The 24,895-nt window shown below is 44.5% G+C and overlaps 3 protein-coding genes across 6 annotated transcripts in view; 1 reads left to right on the top strand and 2 right to left on the bottom strand.

The window, feature by feature from the left end:
* Positions 1–10,362, bottom strand: part of tpcn1 (two pore segment channel 1) — a 31,330-nt gene extending 20,968 nt beyond the window's left edge. The window contains exons 1-3 of one of the 3 annotated variants that reach the window (XM_088994298.1): positions 10,068–10,328; positions 9,724–9,818; positions 1,414–1,550 (exon numbers count right to left, since the gene is read on the bottom strand). In XM_088994298.1, coding sequence (XP_088850424.1) covers positions 1,414–1,550; positions 9,724–9,817 — 231 coding nt within the window. In that variant the 5' untranslated portion in view covers position 9,818; positions 10,068–10,328. Of the gene's footprint in view, positions 1–1,413; positions 1,551–1,629; positions 1,914–2,821; positions 6,736–9,723; positions 9,819–10,067 lie in introns of those variants that run through there. The other 2 variants (XM_088994299.1, XM_088994297.1) reach the window with 2 other exon arrangements.
* On the top strand, positions 1,826–14,925 carry drc10 (dynein regulatory complex subunit 10). 2 transcript variants are annotated; one of them, XM_088994301.1, is made up of 6 exons: positions 1,826–1,960; positions 10,829–10,879; positions 11,235–11,875; positions 12,122–12,343; positions 12,428–12,499; positions 14,242–14,925. In XM_088994301.1, exons 3-6 carry the CDS (start codon positions 11,249–11,251, stop codon positions 14,539–14,541), a joined length of 1,221 nt encoding a protein of 406 aa, XP_088850427.1. In that variant the 5' UTR covers positions 1,826–1,960; positions 10,829–10,879; positions 11,235–11,248; the 3' UTR covers positions 14,542–14,925. The 2 variants fall into 2 exon arrangements, with proteins under 2 accessions (XP_088850427.1, XP_088850429.1); XM_088994303.1 differs by lacking the exon at positions 1,826–1,960 and adding an exon at positions 10,563–10,609 and having other exon boundaries at positions 10,829–11,875.
* A 1,682-nt stretch (positions 14,926–16,607) lies between these two features.
* Positions 16,608–23,481, bottom strand: LOC148899214 (coiled-coil domain-containing protein 42 like-2-like). Its single transcript, XM_088994315.1, has 7 exons — positions 23,381–23,481; positions 23,094–23,235; positions 20,883–20,975; positions 19,872–20,063; positions 17,686–17,907; positions 17,425–17,583; positions 16,608–17,334 (listed from the first exon to the last, which is right to left on the bottom strand). Exons 1-7 carry the CDS (start codon positions 23,422–23,424, stop codon positions 17,257–17,259), a joined length of 930 nt encoding a protein of 309 aa, XP_088850441.1. The 5' UTR covers positions 23,425–23,481; the 3' UTR covers positions 16,608–17,256.
* Positions 23,482–24,895: the final 1,414 nt, after the last annotated feature.

Here is a 24,895-nt window from a genome sequence, read left to right as displayed (position 1 = left end):
AAAATGATCCCAATAAATCCTCACAATATATTTGGGTTATTATTATTTAGGTTCAATATTTGGTAAAGAGCTTTGTTACAGCTGCAGCTGTTGCTCAGTATCAATAATGGTGTCATCTTTAACTCACTCACTGCCAGACAATGTGCAAAAATGTGTCCACTCCAGTGCCAGGGTTTTTGTCATTTTCACTCAAATTGCAGGAGTTTTAGGACTACATAAACATTCAATGCATCAGGAAAAAAAAGAATTAATTCATAAGTTATATGGGTCTGGAATTATCTGCGCTTGAAACAGTAGCAGCTGGAAGGGAAAAATATTGCCAGAGGTCTGACCGGAGGTTGATCCGCATCGCCCCACAAGAAAAACCAAAACCCAAACAAATTCGGTAATGGCGCTCCGCGTCATGCTTTTCAATTCCCGAATAAATTTGGGAATGGCAATGAATGAGCTAACATAAATAGATACACTTTTGAAAGGTACTGTAAGACAAGGGTGTCACACTCATTTTTTTGCCGCAGGCCACATTGTAGTTACGGTCTCCTTTCGGGGGCCGTTATGAATTTGGGGAAACCATTACAATGCTTCATCCCCTTAAACATATTACAAACGAGCGCACAACAAATTAATGAATAATTACTTTTCAAATTTGAAGTAAAAAATAATAACTGTTATTGTGGTTTACATGGGACAATTGGAAATGTTGGTCTGAACTTTAGCAAGCATCAAGGAAGTTCACAAGTTTGATTTGCTTTCGCGGGCCGAATCAAAAGATGTGGCGGGCCAGATTTGGGCCCCGGCCATTGACTTTGACACATGGAGGTAAGACATATGTCATTTTTTTTAATCTACAATTCAATTTTGGTTTGCGCCATCCATCCATTCATTTTCCGTACCGCTTATTCCTCATTAGGGTGGCGGGGGGTGCTGGAGCCTATCTCAGCTGTCTTCGGGCACGAGGCGGAGGACACCCTGAATTGGTTGCCAGCCAATCGCAGAGCACACAAAGACATACAACATTCACTCATACCTAGGGACAATTTGGAGTGGTCAATCTGCCTGCCATGCATGTTTTTGGAGTGTGGGAGGAAACCGGAGGACCTGGAGAAAACCCACGGGCCATTGACTAAAATATAAATATGCTAGCAAAAATGGCTTACATTTGTGGAAGTATTTTGTGGTATAGCACGCCATGTAAAATATTATGCGTAATTCTGAAAAAGAAATCAACTTTTCACCTTTAAAGTGATAAGCAGCGAAAGGAATTGTGAAAAATATTCAGAGCCAAAGCTTGTAACGTGAAACCTACATTCAAATAACGTGGTCAGGACTGGTGGGTGATATCAAATCATATAATCATGTGACACTGCGGCTCTATTGACAACACTGTCCACTTGCCCATCTGCCTGTGAATACCTGCAAATAAATGGCCGCCTCTTGGTAGTTCATCTCCCAGCTTTGCCGTATAGACACATTGTGTGCTCGGTGTGTTTGAGGCCCAGGTGTTGACACTGCAGATCTATTTACATTGTCATAGTTTCCAGCGCCACCATCTGGAAGAATACACAAGTATACAGAATGACAGGGTTGGGTCAAAAATAGGTCAAACGCGTATTAGGCAGCTGCTCCTACCATAGCAGTCCAATTGTATCTGCCGGCAATATGAAGAGACCACCAAAGGCATTTCTTTACTTCGCAGATCTCGGAGTAAAGTAGGTAAGTTGCTGTTTAAAAACTCCATTGATACTTCTGTGGCGGTGTGTGTTTCTCTGTGGTCGAATTTGAGAAGCACGTATCATTCGCTGCTGTTACAGGCTTGTTTCAGCTTCCACGCACATGGGGATACAGATGGCCCAACATTCCACAAGACTGATGTGAACTCCAGAGATTCTTGATCGCGGTAATGTGAACGTCTTTGACAAGTGAAGGAGGCAAAGTGTGGATCCATTCAAGACAAAAGCCGGTATGTGAAACAAAGTTGGCCTTTTATAACACAGCAGCAAAGGCGGTAAAATATCTCCTTTGTGCCTCAGTGGTAAAATGTGAACTTTAGCCCCAATGTAGTAGGTGAGTACATATGTGCCAAAAGTTGGGTGTCACCAAGATCTCAATTAGAGAATCGAAGAAACAAACAAGCAAAAAAACATGCAGAATGGAATAAATCAAGACCAATATGTGTATCTATAATGCACAGATTAAAAAAAGGACCACAATGACACATATCTGCCCCTGAGAACACCTTAAAATGTCCACGGACAATCAATCATTTGTTGGGAAACAATCAGCTTCGAAGCAAAAAACAATCTGATCGGCTTTGTCGCACTCCAAAGAGCTAAATAATCATCAACGAGAGCTTCTCCACCATCCACCCCATCATGTGACTTGTCATATAATTTGTAACAAGTTTCACTTCTTCTTCACATCGGCAGTACATCTGCACCTAAAAGCTAGCAACCACTCATTTGCCGACAATGAGGTTAAAATCTTAGCGAAAGAACACAGATGGTTTGAAAGGGGAGTAAAAGAAGCGATTTTCATAAAACAGCTAAATCCTTCACTTAACTGATATGGTGGGGTGAGGTTCAATTTGGATCGTTCGTACAATAGCCTGCTTAGGCAACATCGGATTAGCAATACTGATGAGGTGATACCGGAGGAAGTGGGGCAATCAGGCCAGTCGTTAGTCAGAACGATATGAACTATCAGTGGAGCAGCTGCAGGGAGTAGTCGTCTGCTCCCCCCAACCTGAGAGCAGGGACCTATCACAGCAGAGGCCGGCACCGCCATGTCTGGACAGTAGGGATATATATATATATATATATATATAGGGCCTAAAGTACCAGTAAGACTTTAGTTTGCTGACGAAGTTTATTGGATAAGAAGCAAAACGTCCGACACCTTCAAAGAAGTACAGATGACGGCTGAACAAACCTTTTCATCGATGGACCACTCCGGTACGACTGAGAGCTTACACAGACGTATTGTAACAACAGTGTCAATTAAGGGAAAATCCATTTTCAAGAGTTTCCTCAATCAAGGAAAGAGTCCCAAGTATACTTCTCAGTAACAATGTTTCCCTCTTAGCTGACACTCCTTGGCATCCTTGAAAACATCCACTTTTCTTCCTGTTCCATTGAAGAACCAGTATGTCCTAGCACAACATTAGCTTTCTATCTATTTGAGTTACTGGCATGTACAATAGCCTGCTTAGGCAACATACACGCTGACATGTGTGGCTGCCGCTGCTCACCCACAGACAAAAATTTATCCTGTGACTGTGAAGTGACCTTGAGAGTTTTAAAAGGCGCTTATAAATGAAATGTATTATTATTATTAACATTCACACACTTTCTACACATGACCGCGAAGGTGGGTGGGCCAGAAGATTTTGCTGAGGATGCATTTCCTTTGATGAGTCTTATGTAACTTTTACGCTATGGAACCTGGACTGGTGAGTGGATGCTTGCACATACTACAAAAGGGGCCAAATGGTTAATGGTTGTGCATCTCCAGGGGCCAACCCCCCATCTCATAAAACTTTGTGACACCGCTGACTAATACATTGTCATTTTGTAGGACATACTCATAAGAAAGCATTTCATTATTTTTTTATTTAAAACAGATTCTTTTCTTACAGACAGTGTATTTTAGGTGTTCAATTACCTGACATGTTCCGGCGTATACTTCCGCCTTCGTTAGAGTGTCACAGATGTTGTTGTGACGAGCCTTTTTCAGCTGGTGTTACTATGAGGGCGTGACCTACCTGTCAGATCTGACAGACAAGTCACGCATCCCCCGCGGTCCGCTCGTCCCTCCAGGAGGTAGAGTGCATGTAAGATCCCTCATCCCTGTTGATGGTCCTTGGTTCTCGCTTCCGGATTTCAATGGCCTCCCTGATCTAGCGCTGATGTTTGTTTTCTTCGGTGCGGATGACTCTGGCCTTCTCCCAGTCCATGATATGATTTTCTCTTTTGCAATGGTATGTGACTTGCCTGTCAGATCTGACAGGTAGGTGACACCCTCATAGTAACACCAGCTGAAAAAGGCACGTCACAACAACATCCGTGACACTCTGACGAAGGCGGAAGTATACGCCAAAACATGTCAGGTAATTTGTCACGTCACTTGAGGCTCGAGGGCTGGGCTCGAGTGACGAAAGGAAAGCGGGGGGTGTGGATCCGAAATACACGGCGAGACAGATACTCGTATACAAAAGTCTTTACTGAGGCACGCATAAAAAAAGGACAGCAGGATGAGGTGAGTGAGGGAGATCGGTGACAGCTGATCTGACGGCACGGAAGTCCAGGATGGCTTTCAGAATACTCCGACGGCGCCAGAATGGCGCGATCGGTAGATATAGTCAGAAGGCACAATCAAGGGAATGACAGTCAGCTGTGGGGACCCAGGTGCGTGATGATGGGAGGGGCCGTCTCCCGGGAGCAGCGGAGGAGGTGACAGGAGGGGCGGGGCGCGCCCAGGACGGCGACGAGATGTGACAGTGCCCCACCCCTCAACGGACGCCTCTTGGCGGCCCACCAGGTTTGGAGGGGTGAGCCGCATGGAACGCCCGGATGAGAGATGGGTCGAGGATCCAGGCACGTGGGACCCACTGTCGTTCCTCCGGTCCATAGCCCTCCCAGTCGACCAGGTACTGCACTCCTCTGCCCATGCGCCTGGAGTCCATTATCTCCCGCACGGTGTAGACCGGTCCGTCGGCCAACATCCGGGGGGGAGGTGGGGGGGTGGGCGTGGGGGCTAAGGAGCAGGTTTCCACTGGCTTGAGGAGGGAAACATGGAAAACGGGGTGGATCCTCATGGTGGGTGGCAGCCGGAGCCTCACCGAGACCGGGCTGAGGATGGCCTCGATGGGGAAGGGACCCGTGAAGCGTGGGCCCAGCTTGGCTGAAGACCCTGCCAGCCGAAGGTCCCTCGTCGACAGCCACACCTCCTGCCCGACCTGGTAGTTGGGTGCCTGTCTCCGGTGACGGTCCGCCACCCGCTGGTTCCGGGATGCGGTGCGTGTCAGGGCGTCCCTGGTTTCCTTCCAGACTCGGTGGGCCCGTCTGAGGTGATGTTCAATAGACGGGACCTCCACCTGGCCCTCCTGAGTGGGAAACAAGGGCGGCTGATAGCCACAGGCGGACATAAATGGGGACCGACCTGTGGCTGCGGAGACCAGGGAGTTGTGGGCGTACTCCACCCAGGGTAGGTGCAGGGCCCACGACGCCGGGTTGTGGAGGCACACGCACCGGAGGGCCGCCTCCAGGTCCTGGTTCTTCCTCTCCGTCTGTCCGTTGGTCTGGGGATGGTATCCAGACGACAGGCTCGCCGACGCCCCTAGGGACCGACAGAAACGTTTCCATACCTTGGACACGAACTGCGGTCCCCGGTCCGACACGATGTCCGTCGGAATCCCGTGGAGACGGACGACGTGGTTAACCAGGAGTTGAGCCGTCTCGATGGCGGACGGCAACCTGGTTAACGGGACGAAGTGGGCCGACTTGGAGAATCGGTCCACAACGGTAAGGACGACCGTCTTGCCACGGGAGGGGGGGAGGCCTGTCACGAAGTCAACGGAGATGTGGGACCAGGGTCTGGACGGTACCGGTAGCGGCCGGAGGAGTCCTGCCGGGGGCTGATGGGAGGCTTTCCCACAGGCACAGGTCGGGCAGGCCTTCACGAAGAGGGTGATGTCCCTCCGGAACCCCGGCCACCAGAACCGTTGGGCGATGAGTTGGATCGTCCTGTTGACCCCCGGGTGACAAGCTATCTTGGAGGTGTGCCCCCAGACGAGCACCTCCGTGCGAAGAGGGGGGGGGACGAACAGGCGATCCTTAGGACAGCCCCTGGGGATGGGGGTCGTCCCCTGGGCTTGCTGTACTTTTCTCTCAACCTCCCACCTCAGGGCACCCAGGATGCGTTGGGCCGGCAGGATGTTGGTGGTGGTCTCCTCCCTTTCTGCCGGCTCATGGATGCGGGATAGGGCATCGGGCTTGGTGTTCTGTGACCCTGGGCAGTAGGTGAGAGAAAAGTTAAACCGGGTGAGGAAGAGTGACCATCGGGCCTGTCTTGAGTTTAGTCTCTTGGCCGACCGGATGGCCGCCAGGTTTTTATGGTCCGTGAAGACGGTGAAGGGGTGTTTCGCTCCCTCAAGCCAGTGTCTCCATTCCTGAAGGGCCAGGACGACCGCCAGCAGTTCCCGGTTGCCGACGTCATAGTTGGCCTCGGCGGGGCTGAGCCGGCGGGAGAAGAAGGCGCATGGGCGTAGCTTCTGGTCCATGGGAGAGCGCTGGGATAGGACGGCCCCTACTCCGGATTCGGATGCGTCAACCTCGACCGTGAACGGGAGATCCGGGTCGGGATGACGCAGAACTGGGGGGTTAGTGAAGGCAAGACGGAGGCGGTTGAATGCCCCCTCTGCGTCGGGCGTCCACCTGAAGGGGATCTTAGAGGACGTGAGGTTAGTGAGGGGGAGTGCCTTCTGACTATACCCGCGGATGAAGCGGCGGTAGAAGTTGGCAAACCCCAAAAACCGCTGAAGCTGTTTGCGCGTCTTCGGGATCGGCCATTCCACCACCGCTTTAGTCTTAGTAGGGTCGGCCCTGAGCTGCCCCCGCTCCACGACAAACCCTAGGAAGGACAGAGAGCGGACATGGAACTCGCACTTCTCTGCCTTCACGTAGAGCCGGTTTTGCAGGAGCCGCGCCAGGACCCGTCGGACGTGTTGCCGGTGCTCCTCTGCAGAACGAGAGAAAATAAGAATGTCATCCAGATAAACGAAAACAAAAACATTGAGGAAGTCCCTGAGCACATCGTTGATCAGATTTTGGAATACGGCGGGAGCGTTCGTGAGTCCGAACGGCATCACCAGATATTCAAAATGTCCTAATGGGGTTTTAAATGCAGTTTTCCATTCGTCCCCCTCCCGGATGCGGACCAAGTGGTACGCACTGCGGAGGTCTAATTTAGAAAAAATGGTTGCGGACTGAAGGGGCGTGAAGGCTGAGTCCATGAGGGGGAGGGGGTATTTGTTACGGATGGTGATGTCGTTCAGACTCCGATAATCGACACATGGACGCAGGGTTCCGTCCTTCTTGTCAATAAAGAAGAACCCTGCGCCCAGCGGAGACCGAGACGGCCTAATGAGTCCCGCCGCGAGGGAGGAGTCTATGTAAGCGCTCAGGGCTTCCCGTTCCGGTTGTGAGATGTGGAAAAGTCTGGAGTCCGGTAATGGAGCCCCTGGCTGCAAGTCAATAGCACAGTCATACGGTCGGTGGGGCGGCAGGGATTGGGCGTTGTCCTTGCTGAACACCTCCCGCAGGTCGTGGTAGCAGTGTGGCACGCCCTTGAGGCAGATGGCCTCCGGCGGTCCACCGCGGGAGGCGTCTCGCCCTGCCGTAGCCGACCGTAGGCAGTTGGCGTAGCAGTAGGGGCTCCAGCCCTGAATGGTGGGGCCCTCCCAGGAGATTGACGGGTCGTGGGTATTGAGCCAGGGGAGACCCAATACCAACGGCGCATTCCGGGAGGGCATAACTAAAAATTGGCGGTGCTCGACGTGGTTCCCCGCCACCCGGAGTTTGAGCGGGGCCGTGAGGTGGGTGACTCGGGCCAACAGTCTGCCGTCCAGGTCGACCATCTCCTTATGGGGGTGGAGATTGATCAGCTGGCAGCCCAACGAGTCCGCCAGCTGGGGGTCAATGATGCACCCGTCGGCCCCAGAGTCCACTAGGGCCCGCACGGTTTGGGAGCTGGACGGGCCGATTAATTCGCTGTCCAGCTCCAACCGCGTAACGGGGGTAGTGGATTTGACCTCCAGAGGTCGCTGTGGTCGCCGTCTTGCCGGGGACTTGCGTGGACCTGAGGTCTTCGCCTGGGGGCCTTGGGTGCGACGAGCCCCGGGGGTGGTGTGGTCGTTCCCCCCCCCAACGATCATGGGTTCGGGGGATTCCTCCAGGCGCCGCACACGCTCGCTGCCGGGTGTGGGAGATCTGGACCGGCTGCGTGGCTGTCTGGGCCGTCGGCCGCGCTGCTCCCTCTGTCGCTCCCGAAGGCGGTGATCCAGGCCGATGACGATGGCGACCAGGTCGTCGAAGGTGGTGCCCGCGTCGCGGGTAGCCAACTCGTCCTTGAGGTCGGTGTTCAATCCGCGACGAAACACCCCCCTCAACGCTCGGTCGCCGTAGCCGCTGCCAGCGGCCCGGATGCGGAAGTCGACGGAGTATTCCGCGGCTGAACGGGCCCCTTGGACGCAGTCCAGTAATCTCCCCTCCGCTTCGGACTCCGTCACCGGGTGATGGAAAACCCGGCGTAACTCGGCGACGAAGTCCGGATACGAGGTGCGCAGCTCCGGTCGGGATTCTCGGATGGCCAGCACCCACGTCTCGGCTTCTCCCGTGAGCAGGCTGGTGATGAAGGCTACCTTCGCCTCATCGCTAACGCAGGCGTATGGATGTTGCTCAAACACGAGCGTGCACTGCATTAAAAACTGAGCGCAACGCCCGGTCTCGCCTGCGTAGCGGGAGGGAAGGGGAAATTGAGGAGCGTGCCTACTCACGGGCGGGGAAGACTTGATCGTGAGAGCGGAAATGCGTGCCTCAGCCGCCTCGAAGCGTTGAGCCAGCCTGGTGGTAATTTGGCTGATTTCCGCGATGGCTCGGGCCAGCTGGCTTGAACGCTCCGCTTGCTCGGTGAGGGCGGCGAGATATCTGTCTTCGCCGGCGGGATCCATGGTTGGTCGGAGTATTATGTCACGTCACTTGAGGCTCGAGGGCTGGGCTCGAGTGACGAAAGGAAAGCGGGGGGTGTGGATCCGAAATACACGGCGAGACAGATACTCGTATACAAAAGTCTTTACTGAGGCACGCATAAAAAAAGGACAGCAGGATGAGGTGAGTGAGGGAGATCGGTGACAGCTGATCTGACGGCACGGAAGTCCAGGATGGCTTTCAGAATACTCCGACGGCGCCAGAATGGCGCGATCGGTAGATATAGTCAGAAGGCACAATCAAGGGAATGACAGTCAGCTGTGGGGACCCAGGTGCGTGATGATGGGAGGGGCCGTCTCCCGGGAGCAGCGGAGGAGGTGACAGGAGGGGCGGGGCGCGCCCAGGACGGCGACGAGATGTGACATAATTGAACAGCTAAAATACACTTTCTGTAAGAAAATAATCTGTTTAAAATTAGATATCAAGTAGACAGGATGAACTTAATACAACTAACATTTCATTATATTGTATAAGCACAAAGAATAGCAGACTAGCAGTAAGAATATCAGTTTGGTGTTCCTGTTATCACAGTTACAACTATTATTCAGAAATTTAATATCAACAGAAGTGTAACAAAGCTGTCTGGGTTGCTCTCAGTCACAGGTCATCTGTTTCGTAATAGGATGGTGATCCAAAACACCCAAATAATGACTAGAAGAAAAACATTTTGTTTTCTGAAGTAAAACCTTGATCTAAATCCTATTGTAATATGACGAAGACGCTGGGAAACTAGTCTGGAAAGTACCCGTCCAACCCATGGCAACTAGAGCAGTTTACCCACGAAAAAAAGATGCGGAAGTCGCAGTGAAACTTTCAAAAATCGTTCGAGGTTGTCCACGTGTGTATTCGTCAGAAACGTATAAAGTAACAATACCCCACCCCATGTTTCTTCTATACCTTTTTATTTCACAGATTTCTTAGATGTAAACGGTGTTAATCTAATCAAGCTAGATCTACTCACCTTCGTCTGCCCTCTCTGGGTCCTCGTTGAGTAAATCGGTGTTTGCATCGTCCCAAGTGAGGATAAGCGGCACGTCATCGTCGTCAACCACCATTCTTCAATCACAAATAAAACATCGGTCTGTCACAAATCTCGATTTACTGTGGGCAAATACATTCCAAGGGTGAAGTCAGCTAGCTAGTGCATTGCAAAACCACTCGCAACAAAATTGTAAGACGCTAACGCTAAAGTTGTTAGCTAACAAACAAGGGTACTTCAAGTAGTATTGTTTCGCAATGCGAAATTTAAAAATTCCTAAGGAGCCCACGGGCATTAAAGCTACGATTAAGTTAATGTGCACACGCCTTGTTTACAGTTTTGGTCCAGCCCGAGCACGGAAGGGACATCTGTCACTGAATCAATTGACTCAGAGCGTCACAAGCTGAACGCCTGCTGCGTACGTCGCGGCATCTTCAGATGCTGTAACACTGTAAATAGACCAGCTCCAAAAATATGAGGTGGCTTGGCTAAACACGATCAGTTCTTTTGATATTTTTTTCCCAAGTAAAAAAAAGAAACAGCAGTGACGAATGGAGTGTATTTGAAGCAAGATCCGCATCCAAGTTATAGTTTGGTCTGACGGCGGCGGATTTTACGACACTTTCAGCGATTCGCGGCACGCTGTAAGCATATTGTTTCAAAATAAAGGTTGCCAACAAAAGTGATTTTATGGACCTATTGATGTATATGATTGATAAAAAATACAACTTTAGTAGTTGTATCCTGAATAAATTATTTACTCGTATGAATGCATTTGATCGTCGTTTTTGACCGTATCCTAGCAACAGGAAACATTTGAAAGCGAAATATCACAGTGCGTTTCTGACTATCAACAAAAGACGTGGTGGTAATGTACATTCTTTCTCTTTTCGTTTGGTAACTGTCATTGCATTTTAGCAACACTCAGAACAAGACAAAAGTCGAGATAAAAAAGCTTTACAAAGCGCAATGTGTTACATGAGTTCAAAAGTAAACGTGGTCAGAATTAAATGTTATTAACTTTTAAACATGAATGGAACAAAAACGAGTATAGTTGACTAAAATGTAGCTTTTTATTTCTTTTAAGGTAGCGACATTGGATTTGAAAAACGTAGATCACCTGACCTCATCACACAACGTAAGAAGGCTCTGGGTCGATGTCACAATCTTCACAACTTTTCATCTTCCGAATCGCTTATTCCGCACGAGGATCGCGGAGGTGCTGGAGCCTATCCCAGCTGTCTTTGGGCGATAGTCATGGGATTTCTTGACCTGGTTGCCAGCCATTCGCGGGGCACAAAGAAGCAAACAACCATTTGCGCTCTATGAAATAATAATATAGGATAAATAAAAATGTTAAATATCATATACGGTTTGCAATAGATATTAAGTTGTAAGCCACCAATGCACATGTAACTCTCAGCTTGTAAACTACTTTTGTAGATTGTCATTATTTTGTTTTCTCTGAGGCAATTTTAACAATACGTCTGTAGTTCAGCTGATAGAGATGATAGAGGGAGACACCACTCAGCTCATATCCCCTGGTCTGCCGCAAGATGACGAATGGGATGCTGCGCTTACCCACGAGGTGCCACAGCAGAGGCTACTTTCCCCCGAGGCCCAGACCGTGTCAAACATACTGGAGAACTGCATCGCTCAAATTGAGATTACATCATATATGTCCACCGTCCGTCAATTAGTCTGTTCGTCTGTTGATGTACAAGATGAGTTCACTAAGATCCTTGAGGTGCATCAAACGTTAAAGGAAAGGATGAAAACATCGTCTGACCTCAAGGAGGTAAAAGATGGAGTCCCAGGAGAAGAAAGTGCTCGGCGGAAAAGGAAGGCTCAGTTAGAGAGAGACTTCAAATACTCCGTTAGGGATTTGCTCAGGTTTTTCCGGACCCACCCTGATGCAATTTCGGGTTTGAAACCAGAGGTTGGCATAGAAGTTAAGGAGATGGAATCCACACTCATCGTTGGGCTGAAGAAATTTCATGTACATATGATAGAGAGGTTGCAGACGAGCCCAGAAGAGGAAATACTCTTAGCCCTTGAGACAGTGCCACCTGACACAGAACTAATTGTCAAACTCGAAGAAACAGGTGCAGCTATCATCCAAAAAGATGTTGAGGTGAGCAGTTCTATCAACACATGTATATAATGGAAGTAATCACATACTATATTTTTAAAATATATTTCATGTCGCATTGTTTTTTTAATACATGTTTTACATCAATATGAAAAAAAAAACATTTAAAAAAGGGTTTGTCCGATGTACAGTCATCCCTTAAAATAGTTAGCAATTTAAAAAATATATACAGTAACTCAGGACACTAAATGTCTGACCTCTCCCATTTTTTTTTGATTGGATTTTTAGATTTCCGAGAAGAAAGATGACATTGAAATTTTGGAGCGTCGTCTTAAGGAGAACCAGATAGAAGTAGTTGACTGGCAGCTTTTCGCTGACGAACAGTGCCAGTCCATCATCAAGACTTCTCAAGAGAAGCAAGCCAGTATCCAGCAGGAAATAGACCGACTCAACATTCGAATCCACACTTCGACACTTAAATTCAGAGAAGGGGAGAAAACACTCCAAGAGGTGCTCTTATTTTTTAGTACTGTTTTTTGACATATTTTATGTGACGCGGATGAAATAAACCCCATGTTTTTCCTTCTTTGACAGATAAATGAAAATGTAGAGATGGAAATTGAATACTTGCTCCACAAGTTTGATGATGAAATACAAGAGCACCAGGTACAAACTTTTCAAACATTTTTTTTTTGTTACATGTTGGTGAACTATACCTAAGGCACATTATGTATACAGTAATCCCTCGTTTTTCGCGTTGAATGGGGACCAGGACACAACAGCAATAGGCGATTCACGAAGGAGAGTTATATAATAACCCACGTGATAAAACAAAGGGGGGTGCTGGGCGGGCCTGAGAATATGCACAGCCAATCCACATGGCTGTAAACCACGTGATATCGTGCTGTCATTGGGTGATGTCACAATTGGGAACCAATCAAGCGACAGCCATGTACAAAACCTCTGAGTCATTGGCATTTTTTTCTGTACATTTTTTCCCCTAAAAAACCGCGATGCACCGAAACCGTGAAGTACGACACTGTATACAACGTATTGAGCCTAATAGAATAACTCAGACACTCAATGAAAAAAACGGTGACCCTAACAAGTTCAATTTGTTTGTAACATGGGATGCTCATATGTCAAGTTATTACTTCCCTTTAAAACGAATTTACTTAAAAATACATAAAAACAAAATTGACATGAAATAAAAACAAAAGAAAATGTAAATTATGTTCATTTAATGGCTATTAGGGCGGCCCGGTAGTCGAGTGGTTAGCACACCGGCTTCACAGTGCAGAGGTCGCCGGTTCGCGTCCCGGTCCGGCCTCCCTGTGTGGAGTTTGCATGTTCTCCCCGGACCTGCGTGGGTTTTCTCCGGGTCCTCCGGTTTCCTCCCACACTCCAAAAACATGCATGGCAGGCAGATTGACCACTCCAAATTGTCCCTAGGTGTGAGTGTGAGAGTGACTGTTGTATGTCTTTGTGTGCCCTGCGATTGGCTGGCAACCAATTCAGGGTGTCCCCCGCCTCGTGCTCGAAGACAGCTGGGATTGGCTCCAGAAACCCCCGCGACCCTAGTAATGCTCATTCCACCGCGCAATTTTAACCACTAGGGGACGATATAATACAGACATTTGTAAAATAACGACGAAAAACAAGAATTAAGCTGCTATGTGTCAATATTGTTTTTGTAATGTTATTACAAAATCTAACTGGGACTGGCAATTATCAGGTTGAAAAAAAGCACATTCAAATACATTATAAATACATGTGCCCAAAATTATCATACAATTTATTTTAGCTCACTTGTTTTTTTTTTTTTTTTTGGGGGGGGGAGGGGCGGTTAATCTATGTGCTTACATCCATTTTGCGTATCCAGAATCAGAATCTGAATCATCTTTATTGCCAAGTATGTAGAACACACAAGGAATTTGTTTCCGGTAGAACACGCTGCACTAGTATCGTCGTCAAAAAACTGCTAAGTGGCACTATACAGTTCCATTTTGCTGTTTAAATGTTTGAAGCTGTTTAAATGTCTGCTGGATTTGGTGCGCATGGATCAGTAGCGCCTGCCTGAGGGGAGTAGCTGGAAAAGGTGGTGGGCAGGGTGCGGAGGGTCCAGTAGGATTTTCCGCACCCTAGTTTGGATTCTTGCAGTGTCCAATCAGTAATGCCAGTTTGATCATTAAATGAAGACATTGCAACTGATAATCGATTTTGCATCACAATGCAAAATATCTGCTGATTCGATCCAGCCTACCAAATCTGTAAAAAAAAGTGTAATTAAGACCAGTATAGTCAAACGAGCAAAAATCCAAAACGTCTGACTCAAGGGGGGGGGGGGGGGGGGGGGGGGCAAAAAAACCTGAATTAATCAAAACCACTTCATTATCTTTTTCTCTAAGGCTGATCTGGAGTTATGTCAGATGGATGTGGAGAGGGAGGAAGGAGAACGCAATAGACTGGAGAAGCCTTATGCTGACCTGGAGAAGGAGTACAACTACATCATGGAGAAACGTCGACTGGAACAAGAACGAAGAGTTGCTGAGTTGAAGCTTAAGGTTGCTCTTTACTGTCAGTCATGGTGGAGAGGCTATTGTACTCGTAAGATGTTGGCTAGCAATCCCATTGTACCGGCTAAAGGTGGCAAAAAGAAGGGTAAGGGTAAAGGCAAAGGGAAAGGCAAAGGGAAAAAGAAGAAATAGTCTGGATTTAAACATCACTACCGTACGAAATTCGTATCTGAGCATTTGGAATACGTATTTGTAGGCCTAAAGAAGAAATAGTCTGGATTTAAACATCACTAAAGTCCGCAATTCATATCTGAGCATTTGGAATATGTGTAGGCCTCTTACTAATGCTTAGTTGACATACAACCAGGGACGTGTCACGATGTTGATGAAGAATGAGCAGTCTGCACTTCCAACAATGTTATAAGAACACAAGCATGGTGCTTAGTCCTCATTGGCTGTAATAATTGTCAACAATTCGTTAAAGCAACTGTTTGTAATGGTGTTTGCTATTGCATTGTACATGTACATTGTTTTATATTTAGTCAAATGTCTTTTTCTTGATTAAACGTCTCATAAAAGAACACATTGAATCTGTGAACTCTGATTGGGCCTTTTAACTCATTCACTGCCATTCCCGAACTCATTCGGGAATTGAAAATACGACGTGGAGCACCATTCCCAAATTTGTTTGGGTTTTGGTTTTTGTCAGACCTCTGGCAGTGTTTTTCCCTCCCACGAGGGAAAAACACTGCCTTTTGTACAACCACCCCCACTTGCACCTCATTTTACTGGAGACACATTTAACTTACGAATTCACTCCATTCCTTCTGATGAAAGAAGAGAGTCTAAGGTTTCTTATATGAACATTTGTTGAATGTTTATGTAGTCCTAAAACTCAATATTCTGTGGGTCCTGCAATTTCAGTGAAAATGACACAAACCCTGGCACTGGAGTGGACACATTTTTGCACTTCTAGCAGTGAATTCGTTAATTGCTGTGAGAAATTTCATGAAATGAGAATCAAAGTCACCTTAAATTTGGAAATCCTGTTTTCTTGTGGCAATCAGAAGGAATAATTTTAACAGTAAAAATTACCCCAAGTGGGGAAGGAAAACATTTTTTTAAATTACAGTAAAGTCTCGTTATATCGATATCGGATATATCGATAGTCCCAGTTATATCGATACTATTTCTATGCACGCACTGAGAAAATTACATGCAAACAGGGTCGGATATATCGATAGTCCCGGTTATATCGATATTTTTTCGGACTCCCTTGAATATCGATATAACGAGACTTTACTGTATTTGAATCATATTCATAACTGAATGTGTAACAAGAAAGCATATTCTCCGAATCTGAAGCCATTGTTTTGATTCTCCAGCAATGCAAGACGTATTGGCGAAAATTACATGCAAACAGGGTCGGATATATCGATAGTCCCGGTTATATCGATATTTTTTCGGACTCCCTTGAATATCGATATAACGAGACTTTACTGTATGTTTTTATTCGTGGTAACATAATTCACGATATATTTACACAGATAACATGAACAAAAGTACAAGAGGGGGACGTTTTAAGGTTCCACATCAAACTTTCTTAGCCAATCTTGCCTTATTGGTTTTATTATCGTCATGTTGAAATACGAATGGATCCATCAAATAGCTGTTTTCTTGTTTGATCACATGATGGCAGTACGGGACTGCTCAATGCCATTGAACACTGGCTGTCACCATTCGCCATGTGGGAGTCACGAGGCGTTCCAGATTCAGGAAAGTACTTGTTGATATTCATTAATAATGAGCCCGAAAACGTTTTCGTGTATTATCGTAACATTGTCCTTTTGTTCCTACTCTTTTTTTGGGGGACACGACTATCCACTGTCGACTCCATGCTAGACACAAGGTCATGTGTCACGCACAGCAAGTGGGAGTCATTTAACATGAATAAAAGTAATGGTGAAAATTAATATATTTATATTTCTGTTTCTGAAATAACTTTCTTCATGTTTTATAATGTATTCTTCATATGTGATGCAATATGGAAAAAAAACGAATATATTCACATTTCAGAACTTACTGTTCCTATTTTATGATGTACAGTATTCATATGTAATGCAATACCCCCACATTTCGGGTACTTGGCAGTTTTTAATAGTCAAGTAATATCATAGTCTTGGTTTGCTCAATGATGAGTTACATGTAAATCCCTCTGACAAGGAGATCATAAGAAATCATAAAATGTTGACCAAAATTCATGCATTCATTCATTTTCCAAACCCCTCCATCCTCACAAGGGTCGCAGGGCGAGCTGGAGCCTATCCCAGCTGTCTTCTATGTGTACAGCATTTCATTAACAAATTCAGATTTTACAGTACGATAATATTTTGGTAACATAACAGCGGTACAGTACTTTAACTCATTCACTGCTATTCACAAATGTATTGGGCAATTGAAAATATGACGAAGAGTGTCATTCCCGAATGTGTTCAAGTTTTGTTTTTTTCATGCTTGGGTGTTGATAAAGTGTTGGCCATGGGCTCTGTCAATGTTTATTTTTCCACAAGGGGGGCAGCATTTCCCTTCTTTCTATGGGAGCGCTTTGTTTCAGCTTCAGCTGTTGTTCAAGCGAGATAATAAATCAATTCCATTGTATTTTGGACAGCCTCCCTCATTTCAAGCTCATATATCTCCAGACCCGTATAATTTAGGAATTAATTTTCTGATGAAAGAAGAGAGTCTAAGGTTTCTAACGCTCTACTGAATGTTTACATAGTCCTAAAACTCAATATTCTACGGGTCCTGGAATTCAAGTGACAATGACGAAAACAATGGCACTGCAGTGGACAATTTTTTTCACGTCTGGCAGTGAATGAGTTAATGTTGAGTTAATGTAAGAGTGTTCTATTCTTCATCTTTTCTGTGTGAGCTACTTTGGTGTAGTCTTACAATGTCCTTGTGGTCCTCCATGAACATCTTGATCTACAAAGAGACAAAAAGAAGTGTCTCTATGTGTGTATGTTGAGCTCATTCCTACTTCAGATTCTGTCAATCATGTGTCAAGGTACAAACCTTGTCCAGTTGTGTGTCGGTGTCACTCAGAGGGACGCCTTTCTCTCCGTCCACGTCGCCGCCCGTCAACTCGTAGAGGTTGAGTGCTGCCATCTTGATCAGTCCCAGCAACAATGTTTCCTTGGCTGCAGTACCTCGAATGTGTTTCCACTTTGTCTCCTTGTATAAAGGGAAATGTAGAAAAATGAGAAAATCATCATATAACATTCAAAGTAGCGTTTTTTTTTTTTTTTTTTTTTTTGCCAGGATTGGCTTTGATACCCAGTGTTGCACTTCAGGTTGTGCCTTGTCCAGTTTGTGGTGCAGCTGTGACAGCTGGTTGCTGCACTGCAGAAGCATCAAGCGATGTTGGCTGTTGAAGGTCAGCAGGGCTTTCCTTTGCATGCCCACCTGCTCCTCGGCTAACCTCTGCTTCTCACAGAGCTGCTCCCTGATGCGCAGAAGATTCTCCAGATGACCTGCCAGAGATGCTTTATCTTCAAACTGTGAACACAAAGATGACATGGGTCAAAATCACATTCATTGTTCCTCTCAAAAAGGCCTGTTGAAGACAATGGCCACATTTTCTTAGAAGGAAAAATATGTTAAGTAACTTTTGTGTATACTGCATTGAATTGTACCAAAGGTGAGACGCGGATACACATCTTTCACCAGTCAAAGCAGATGTGCTGAGATATGCACAAGAGAACTACTTTCAGCTTTTAACGGTTTAACTACAATATGAAAGGACAACCGACGTCTCCGGACAAGTTGTGTCCATAATTTGTAAAATGGCTTCAAATGACTTCTACTGAGCGTATTTTAATAAGATTCCACCGCATATAGGTATATTTTACGTTTTAAGACTCGCGCTGAATATTCAGGAAGTCTTGTTTTTGAGTTGGTGACGAGTCCGTACATGACGTCACTAAAGGAACGCCCCTGACCGAAAAAAAGACACATTGTAGCAGTCCTTCAATGTATTTTGCTGTACTTGTTTGGTCTGGGACCTCGTGTTGCACCCAAAAGCCGCCAGAAGAGGGTGTCCACGCTCCATAAGGAATTTATCAGCCTGTGGAAACGGAGGTGGCCACAGGAGGTCGCCATTTTGTGTCTCTTTTTTGGGTGAGACATTTCCCCCCAATGTTGGCTCAAAATGGCACAAAATAAATTCTTTAATCGATTGCAAACATGTATGCTTTCCTCTTCAGAACTACAGTAAAGTCTCGTTATATCGATATCGGATATATCGATAGTCCCGGTTATATCGATACTATTTCTATGCACGCACTGAGAAAATTACATGCAAACAGGGTCGGATATATCGATAGTCCCGGTTATATCGATATTTTTTCGGACTCCCTTGAATATCGATATAACGAGACTTTACTGTATTTGAATCATATTCATAACTGAATGTGTAACAAGAAAGCATATTCTCCGAATCTGAAGCCATTGTTTTGATTCTCCAGCAATGCAAGACGTATTGGCGTGACGTCACGAACTGGGGGCGGGACTTTCTGAAAATGCCCAATTCGCAGCTCAATTTTTTGCAGATTTTGGACACTTCAAGTCATTTTTATTGGTGTTTTGCATTTGAATAAAAATATCATACTGCGTGTTTTGGGTATTTTAGATGCTATAAAACGTTTTTCTGGAGTCAGTTAAAAAAACAAAAAAGTGATGTCGGTTGTCCTTTAAAAGTAAACTATAGCTGAGATACAGTGGACCGAGCCGATTTGTGATGGCTTTTATGAATGTCTAAGGTCTCAGAGAAAGTGATTCTTTTTCTTTTCCTTTCGGCTTTTCCCTTCAATGGGTCGCCAGAGCAAATCAGTGCCCTCCATCTTTAGAGGTTTGAAAGTGATTCTAATTTCCTCTATTCAGTTTAAACCACCCACTTGCCACAATCTATGACCACAAAAATTCTGGAGATACTCACAGCATTTCAACTAGTTGCAAATACTACTACAGAACATTACGAACATTCAAGTTACGAACAACGGTACATACAAACATTTTTGGGGGTATGTCAAAAAATGTTCGGACAGAGATGCTAGCATGTAAGTTAGATTCTTTATTGTGAAGTTGAACTTCATTTTATTTATATTATTACGTCCATATACATACTGTGTGTGTGTTTCTCTCTCTCACACATACTTAGTATTCTCCCCAGTTGTACATGGCTTTAGAGAGCATATAGTTGATTAAATGTTTATTTTTCAGTACAAACCAGTACAGATTACTTATACAAGCTTTAAACATTTATATAAACCTTAAACATACTTACATAAACCTTAAATATACATTCCATACAAAATATAGCACTGAAGCAACTTAGGAACGAATTCCCCTTACGAACGACCGTTCGGAACATATCTTGTTCTTAAATTGGGGATCGTCTGTATACTTGTGTTAACACTTCAATCATTTCTGCGCATTAAGGTTATCCCTCACGTCAACCTTACCCGAGTTAGCTTCAACACCTGTTGCATGAAGTCCCGATACACCGCGTCTCTTTGCACGCGGTGATGGAGTTCGTGTTTTCTGCGCTGCAGTTGAGTGTACTCTTCCTGTAGCATCTTCACCTCCACCTCTTTCTTGTTTACCTCTTTCTTCTCTTTTTCTGCCTTTTTAAATTGATGAGCAGCATCACGTTCCTGCACACGGAGATGGGTTGTTCTTTGGGAAGAGTGGTCCGAAACCCATAATTGATTGTGTGATTATTTGTGGATTATTATATTGTGGGCACTCACTTGGATTGCAGAGTGTTTTGTGAACAAAACAAATTTTCCATATTTACTGTTGATGAAATGTACGTCTAAAAAAACGATGTGGCCCTGAAGGCAAATCTTTTTTCTAAATTTATACTTGGGTGTATTTTACATCAAGGCAGACTGTATTACTTAATTCACATTGAATCAATAAATAATGCCTTATCTTGACATAAACACAGATAGAGTAAGTGTAACGTCTTAAATTTCATGTCAGGGAGGCTAAAATGTTATCTTTAAGCTTATGTATTGATTTTTTTTCAGACTCCTTGTCTGGAGCTGTTCAGTGCCAATGGCAATTAATGTTTTTTGTTTTCAGTTCTCTTCAATATTTTGAAAATAATGTTCACTGCACACCCAACAACGTCATGAATGTTGGATGGCTGCAACATGGTCTAAAGCTACATGTTGAGCAAAAGTTAAAGTATGAGTTTAAAAAAGTTAGTTAAGTTAAAATATGAAACTGAGTTTTTCAAGCTTCATTTTAGCAGGGCAGATGCAAGGGATCTGTGCAACAATCACTTTGTTCCCATGATTTCAGTACAGTAGATAGAAAATACTGTAGGATTTTCTTGGAAGCCCTTAGAACACATGTGGGGCCGACATATACTTTATAATTTGAGATCACGGCCAAAATACAACAAAATTGTTTAGGATATTCTTTTTGAACTTAATAAGGAGGTCTTGTTTAAAACTCTACCGTACCTTTGAAGAAATGTCGAAGTTTGAGATTAATTCCTTGGCCTCCTTCGCCTCTTTTAATAGCTCATCTCCACACTGTTGCAAGCTCTCCAACTTCTTTGAAGACATATCAAGCACACAATTACTTTGGGAATTGGAAGTGACAATGAACGTTGTTTATGTTGTAATTGTAGATATGTACCAGGTTTTCTTCAGATACAAAGACACAGCTATAGTCGACACAATAAAACTCAATGGCACAAGTAGACCTGGAAAATATTGCTCGAGAACCAATCCATTGTCATGCAGAATTATGAGGAAACAGATTTTTCCAAGACACCCTGTACAAAGGTTCAACAACAACAACAAAAGCATTTTGAACACTGCTGAGCAGAAATTAGTTACTTTCACACTGGGGTTGAATGCTAAATACTTGCTCGTCGATGACTAAACCCCAAACGCCCCAAGAGCCTCCTAAAATTGGATGCCTGGTCACTCCCACCACCCCCACTTTATGCATGCCACTGCCCACCCACGAACACTCCTTAAAATTTATTTTATAAAGAGAATCAGGTATTTTTCTGTTGCTGTCGGTTGACCATTTTTTTTGTGAGCTCACGACGTTAGCAAAGCTTGATTTAATTGCATAAAAGTCAGAATACGCCCTTCTACTTTAAATAATAATAATAATAATAATAATAATAATAATAATAATAAGCCCGGCCCGGTAGTCGAGTGGCTAGCACACCGGCTTCACAGTGCAGAGGTCGCCGGTTCGCGTCCCGGTCCGGCCTCCCTGTGTGGAGTTTGCATGTTCTCCCCGGGCCCGCGTGGGTTTTCTCCGGGTCCTCCGGTTTCCTCCCACACTCCAAAAACATGCATGGCAGGCAGATTGACCACTCCAAATTGTCCCTCGGTGTGAGTGTGAGAGTGACTGTTGTATGTCTTTGTGTGCCCTGTGATTGGCTGGCAACCAATTCGGGGTGTCCCCCGCCTCGTGCCCGAAGACAGCTGAGATAGGCTCCAGCAACCCCCGCGACCCTAATGAGGAATAAGCGGTACGGAAAATGAGATGACATGAGAATAATAATAATATCCTGTGACTGTAAAGTGACCTTGAGAGTTTTGAAAGGCGCTTATAAATGAAACATATATTATTATTATTATTATTATTATTAATAATAATAATAATAATAATAATAATAATAATAATAATAATAATAATAATACATTTTATTTATATGTGCCTTTGAAAACTCACAAGGACACGTTACAGTCACAGGATACATTTTTCTGCAGGTGAGCAGCGGCAGACAGACGAGCCATAATTCATTCAACTCGTAAGTAACACACACTCACACCACTATAGAGAGAGAGCTTTTCATCAGAGCCTTTTTCTGCACAAGAAAGTGTACTTATACTTAAAGGACAACCGACGTCTCCGGACAAGTTGTGTCCATAATTTGTAAAATGGCTTCAAATGACTTCTACTGAGCGTATTTTAATAACTATATTTTACGTTTTAAGACTCGCGCTGAATATTCAGGAAGTCTTGTTTTTGAGTTGGTGACGAGTCCGTACGTGACGTCACTAAAGGAACGCCCCTTACCGGAAAAAAAAGACGCATTGTAGCGGTCCTTCCATCACGTCAGTGTATTTTGCTGTAATGTTTGGTCTGGGGACCTCGTGTTGCACCCAAAAGCCGCCAGAAGAGGGCTTCCAAGCTCCACATAAGGAATTTATCAGCCTGTGGAAACGGAGGTGGCCACAGGAGGTCGCCATTTTGTGCCTCTTTTTCGGTAAGAAATTTCCCCTCAATGTTGCCTCAATATGACAGGGAATAACTTCTTTAATCGATTGCAAACATGTATGCTTTCCTCTTCAGAACTATTTGAATCATATTCATAACTGGATGTGTAACAAGAAAGCATATTCTCCGAATCTGAAGCCATTGTTTTGATTCTCCAGTGATGCAAGACGTCTTACAGTGACGTCACGAGATGGGGGCGGGACTTTCTGAAAATGCCCCAATTCACAGCTCAATTTTTTGCAGATTTTGGACACTTTAAGTCATTTTTATTGGTGTTTTGCATTTGAATAAAAATATCATACTGCGTGTTTTGGGTATTTTAGATGCTATAAAACGTTTTTCTGATGTCAGTTAAGAAACATAAAAGTGACGTCGGTTGTCCTTTAAGTACTACGTGAAGCCCCCAGTGCCGTTTTCCACTTCACCTTTAAACGCTTCTCCAATATCGCTGCGAGATATTCCTGTTCCTGGCGAGCCTCCATAATTTCAATCCAAATATCGTTCCTGTCACGGGATTTACTCGCTGTCCCCTCGTAGCGTTCACCGCCAGACATGTTCCACTTCACACTTGAAAACAAAATAAAGAGTTTAATGAACATTGATAGCTTTCACACGGACTCTGGCCAGGTTTCACAGTTTGTGCAAATTCACAGCGAAATAATCTTCGTTGGGACGGCTCAGAGATGATTAATTAAATATGTCGAATACTCACGCAGTGTTCAGTTTGGAGGCTGAGTTTGTTCCTTTGGTTTGCATTGGTGTCACTTGTCGAAATCTTTGTCAAGCATTGAGTTGACGCTGAGGTACTTCCCGGCTGGTTGTTACTATGGTAACTCGTTGACTTAACTCTTTAGATTTGGTTCATTTTTGTGCACTGGAGTACGTATGTACACATGGGCAAAATGCACAGAAAAGTTCATTTGGAACATTTGATTCCATTGGTTTTATAAAGAAGAGAAAACGCCCTAAAATAAATAAAGAAACTAATCAACCACCGACATCATGACCAACAAAAACGGGTAGGCAAGGCACGGTAGTTATATTTAAAGAGCACATTTCATACATAAGAAAACTCAGTACACAACGCCAAAAAAGCATTTACAAACACAACCGTCAACAACATTCAAAAGTAAAATAAAAATAAACCTAGGTAGCTGACAAAAACGACTAGCGTGTAACGACAACATTGAAGGACATTAAACGAAAACCTTTTTTTAAAAAAAGTCGTTTTAACATTGGCATTTTACATTTGCACTCCATTTAATACAATACATATACAATATATTGATTTTTATAGCATTTTAATAACAGCTGGAGCTGTAACAAAGCCATTGAAATTTAAATGTAAAGAATAAAAATAGGAGACAGCAGGTAAATCATTTTCAAAACGTTGTAAAATATATTTTATTTAAATGTTAAATTGAATTTGAACTGTATTTTGAACAAATATTGTGCTGGTACTGTGTTAAAAAAAGTTTGTTCCACCTTTTTGAATGTGACAAAACTAGAAGTTCCTTACTAAGACGTGAATAATGATGGCAAGCGTTGATGGCCTGACTGATAAGTGTTACATATGTGAAACGTGTGACTTTTTCACTTAAAGCACAAGTCACACTTAAAAAAAATCACACCCTTGGCTAAAGCGGACCAGAGCACATGGTTACACGACACATTCGCATCAGACTGACATTTAGCATTATGAGTGTGTCACGCTTGCGCGCACAAAATTGTCTTATATTCATCAGCAAATAAGAGGAACCTTATGCACACCATCCATGCCTAAAATATATTTTGAAACTTGCTGTTTTCACCTCTCAGGGAAGAGACCGTTCGCCCAGGTTACAAGATTGAAACACACGATACAAGGCGAAAGAGGCAGGTGGCATTAGCCCACATAATGGAAATGTTATGTGCTGTCCTTTATGCATAATAATTACGAGGTGAGAAGAGGATGGCGACGCAGACAAAAGCGACATAGAACAACCGGGAAAATGCATCTGCTGATTTAAAAGGATTTAAATATGTCCACATCCACACACACACCTTTGAAGGGATAAGTAACGCTTGACCAGAGAGCAATGAAGAGGAAAAACAAAAACACACTGAAATGCCTCTGCATCTATATTTAATGAATGGATAGCTTACTATGCGCACACACCTACATGTGCATTCACAGAGTATACTTTATTAATACTCATCGAATGGAATGCTATTATAATAAAAGCAT

This window comes from Hippocampus bargibanti, linkage group LG04 (assembly GCF_051943395.1).
Source record: "Hippocampus bargibanti isolate YZ-2025 linkage group LG04, ASM5194339v1, whole genome shotgun sequence".
In the NCBI taxonomy this organism is placed as follows: Eukaryota; Metazoa; Chordata; class Actinopteri; order Syngnathiformes; family Syngnathidae; genus Hippocampus; species Hippocampus bargibanti.
This window is presented reverse-complemented; position numbering and strand designations above follow the sequence as displayed.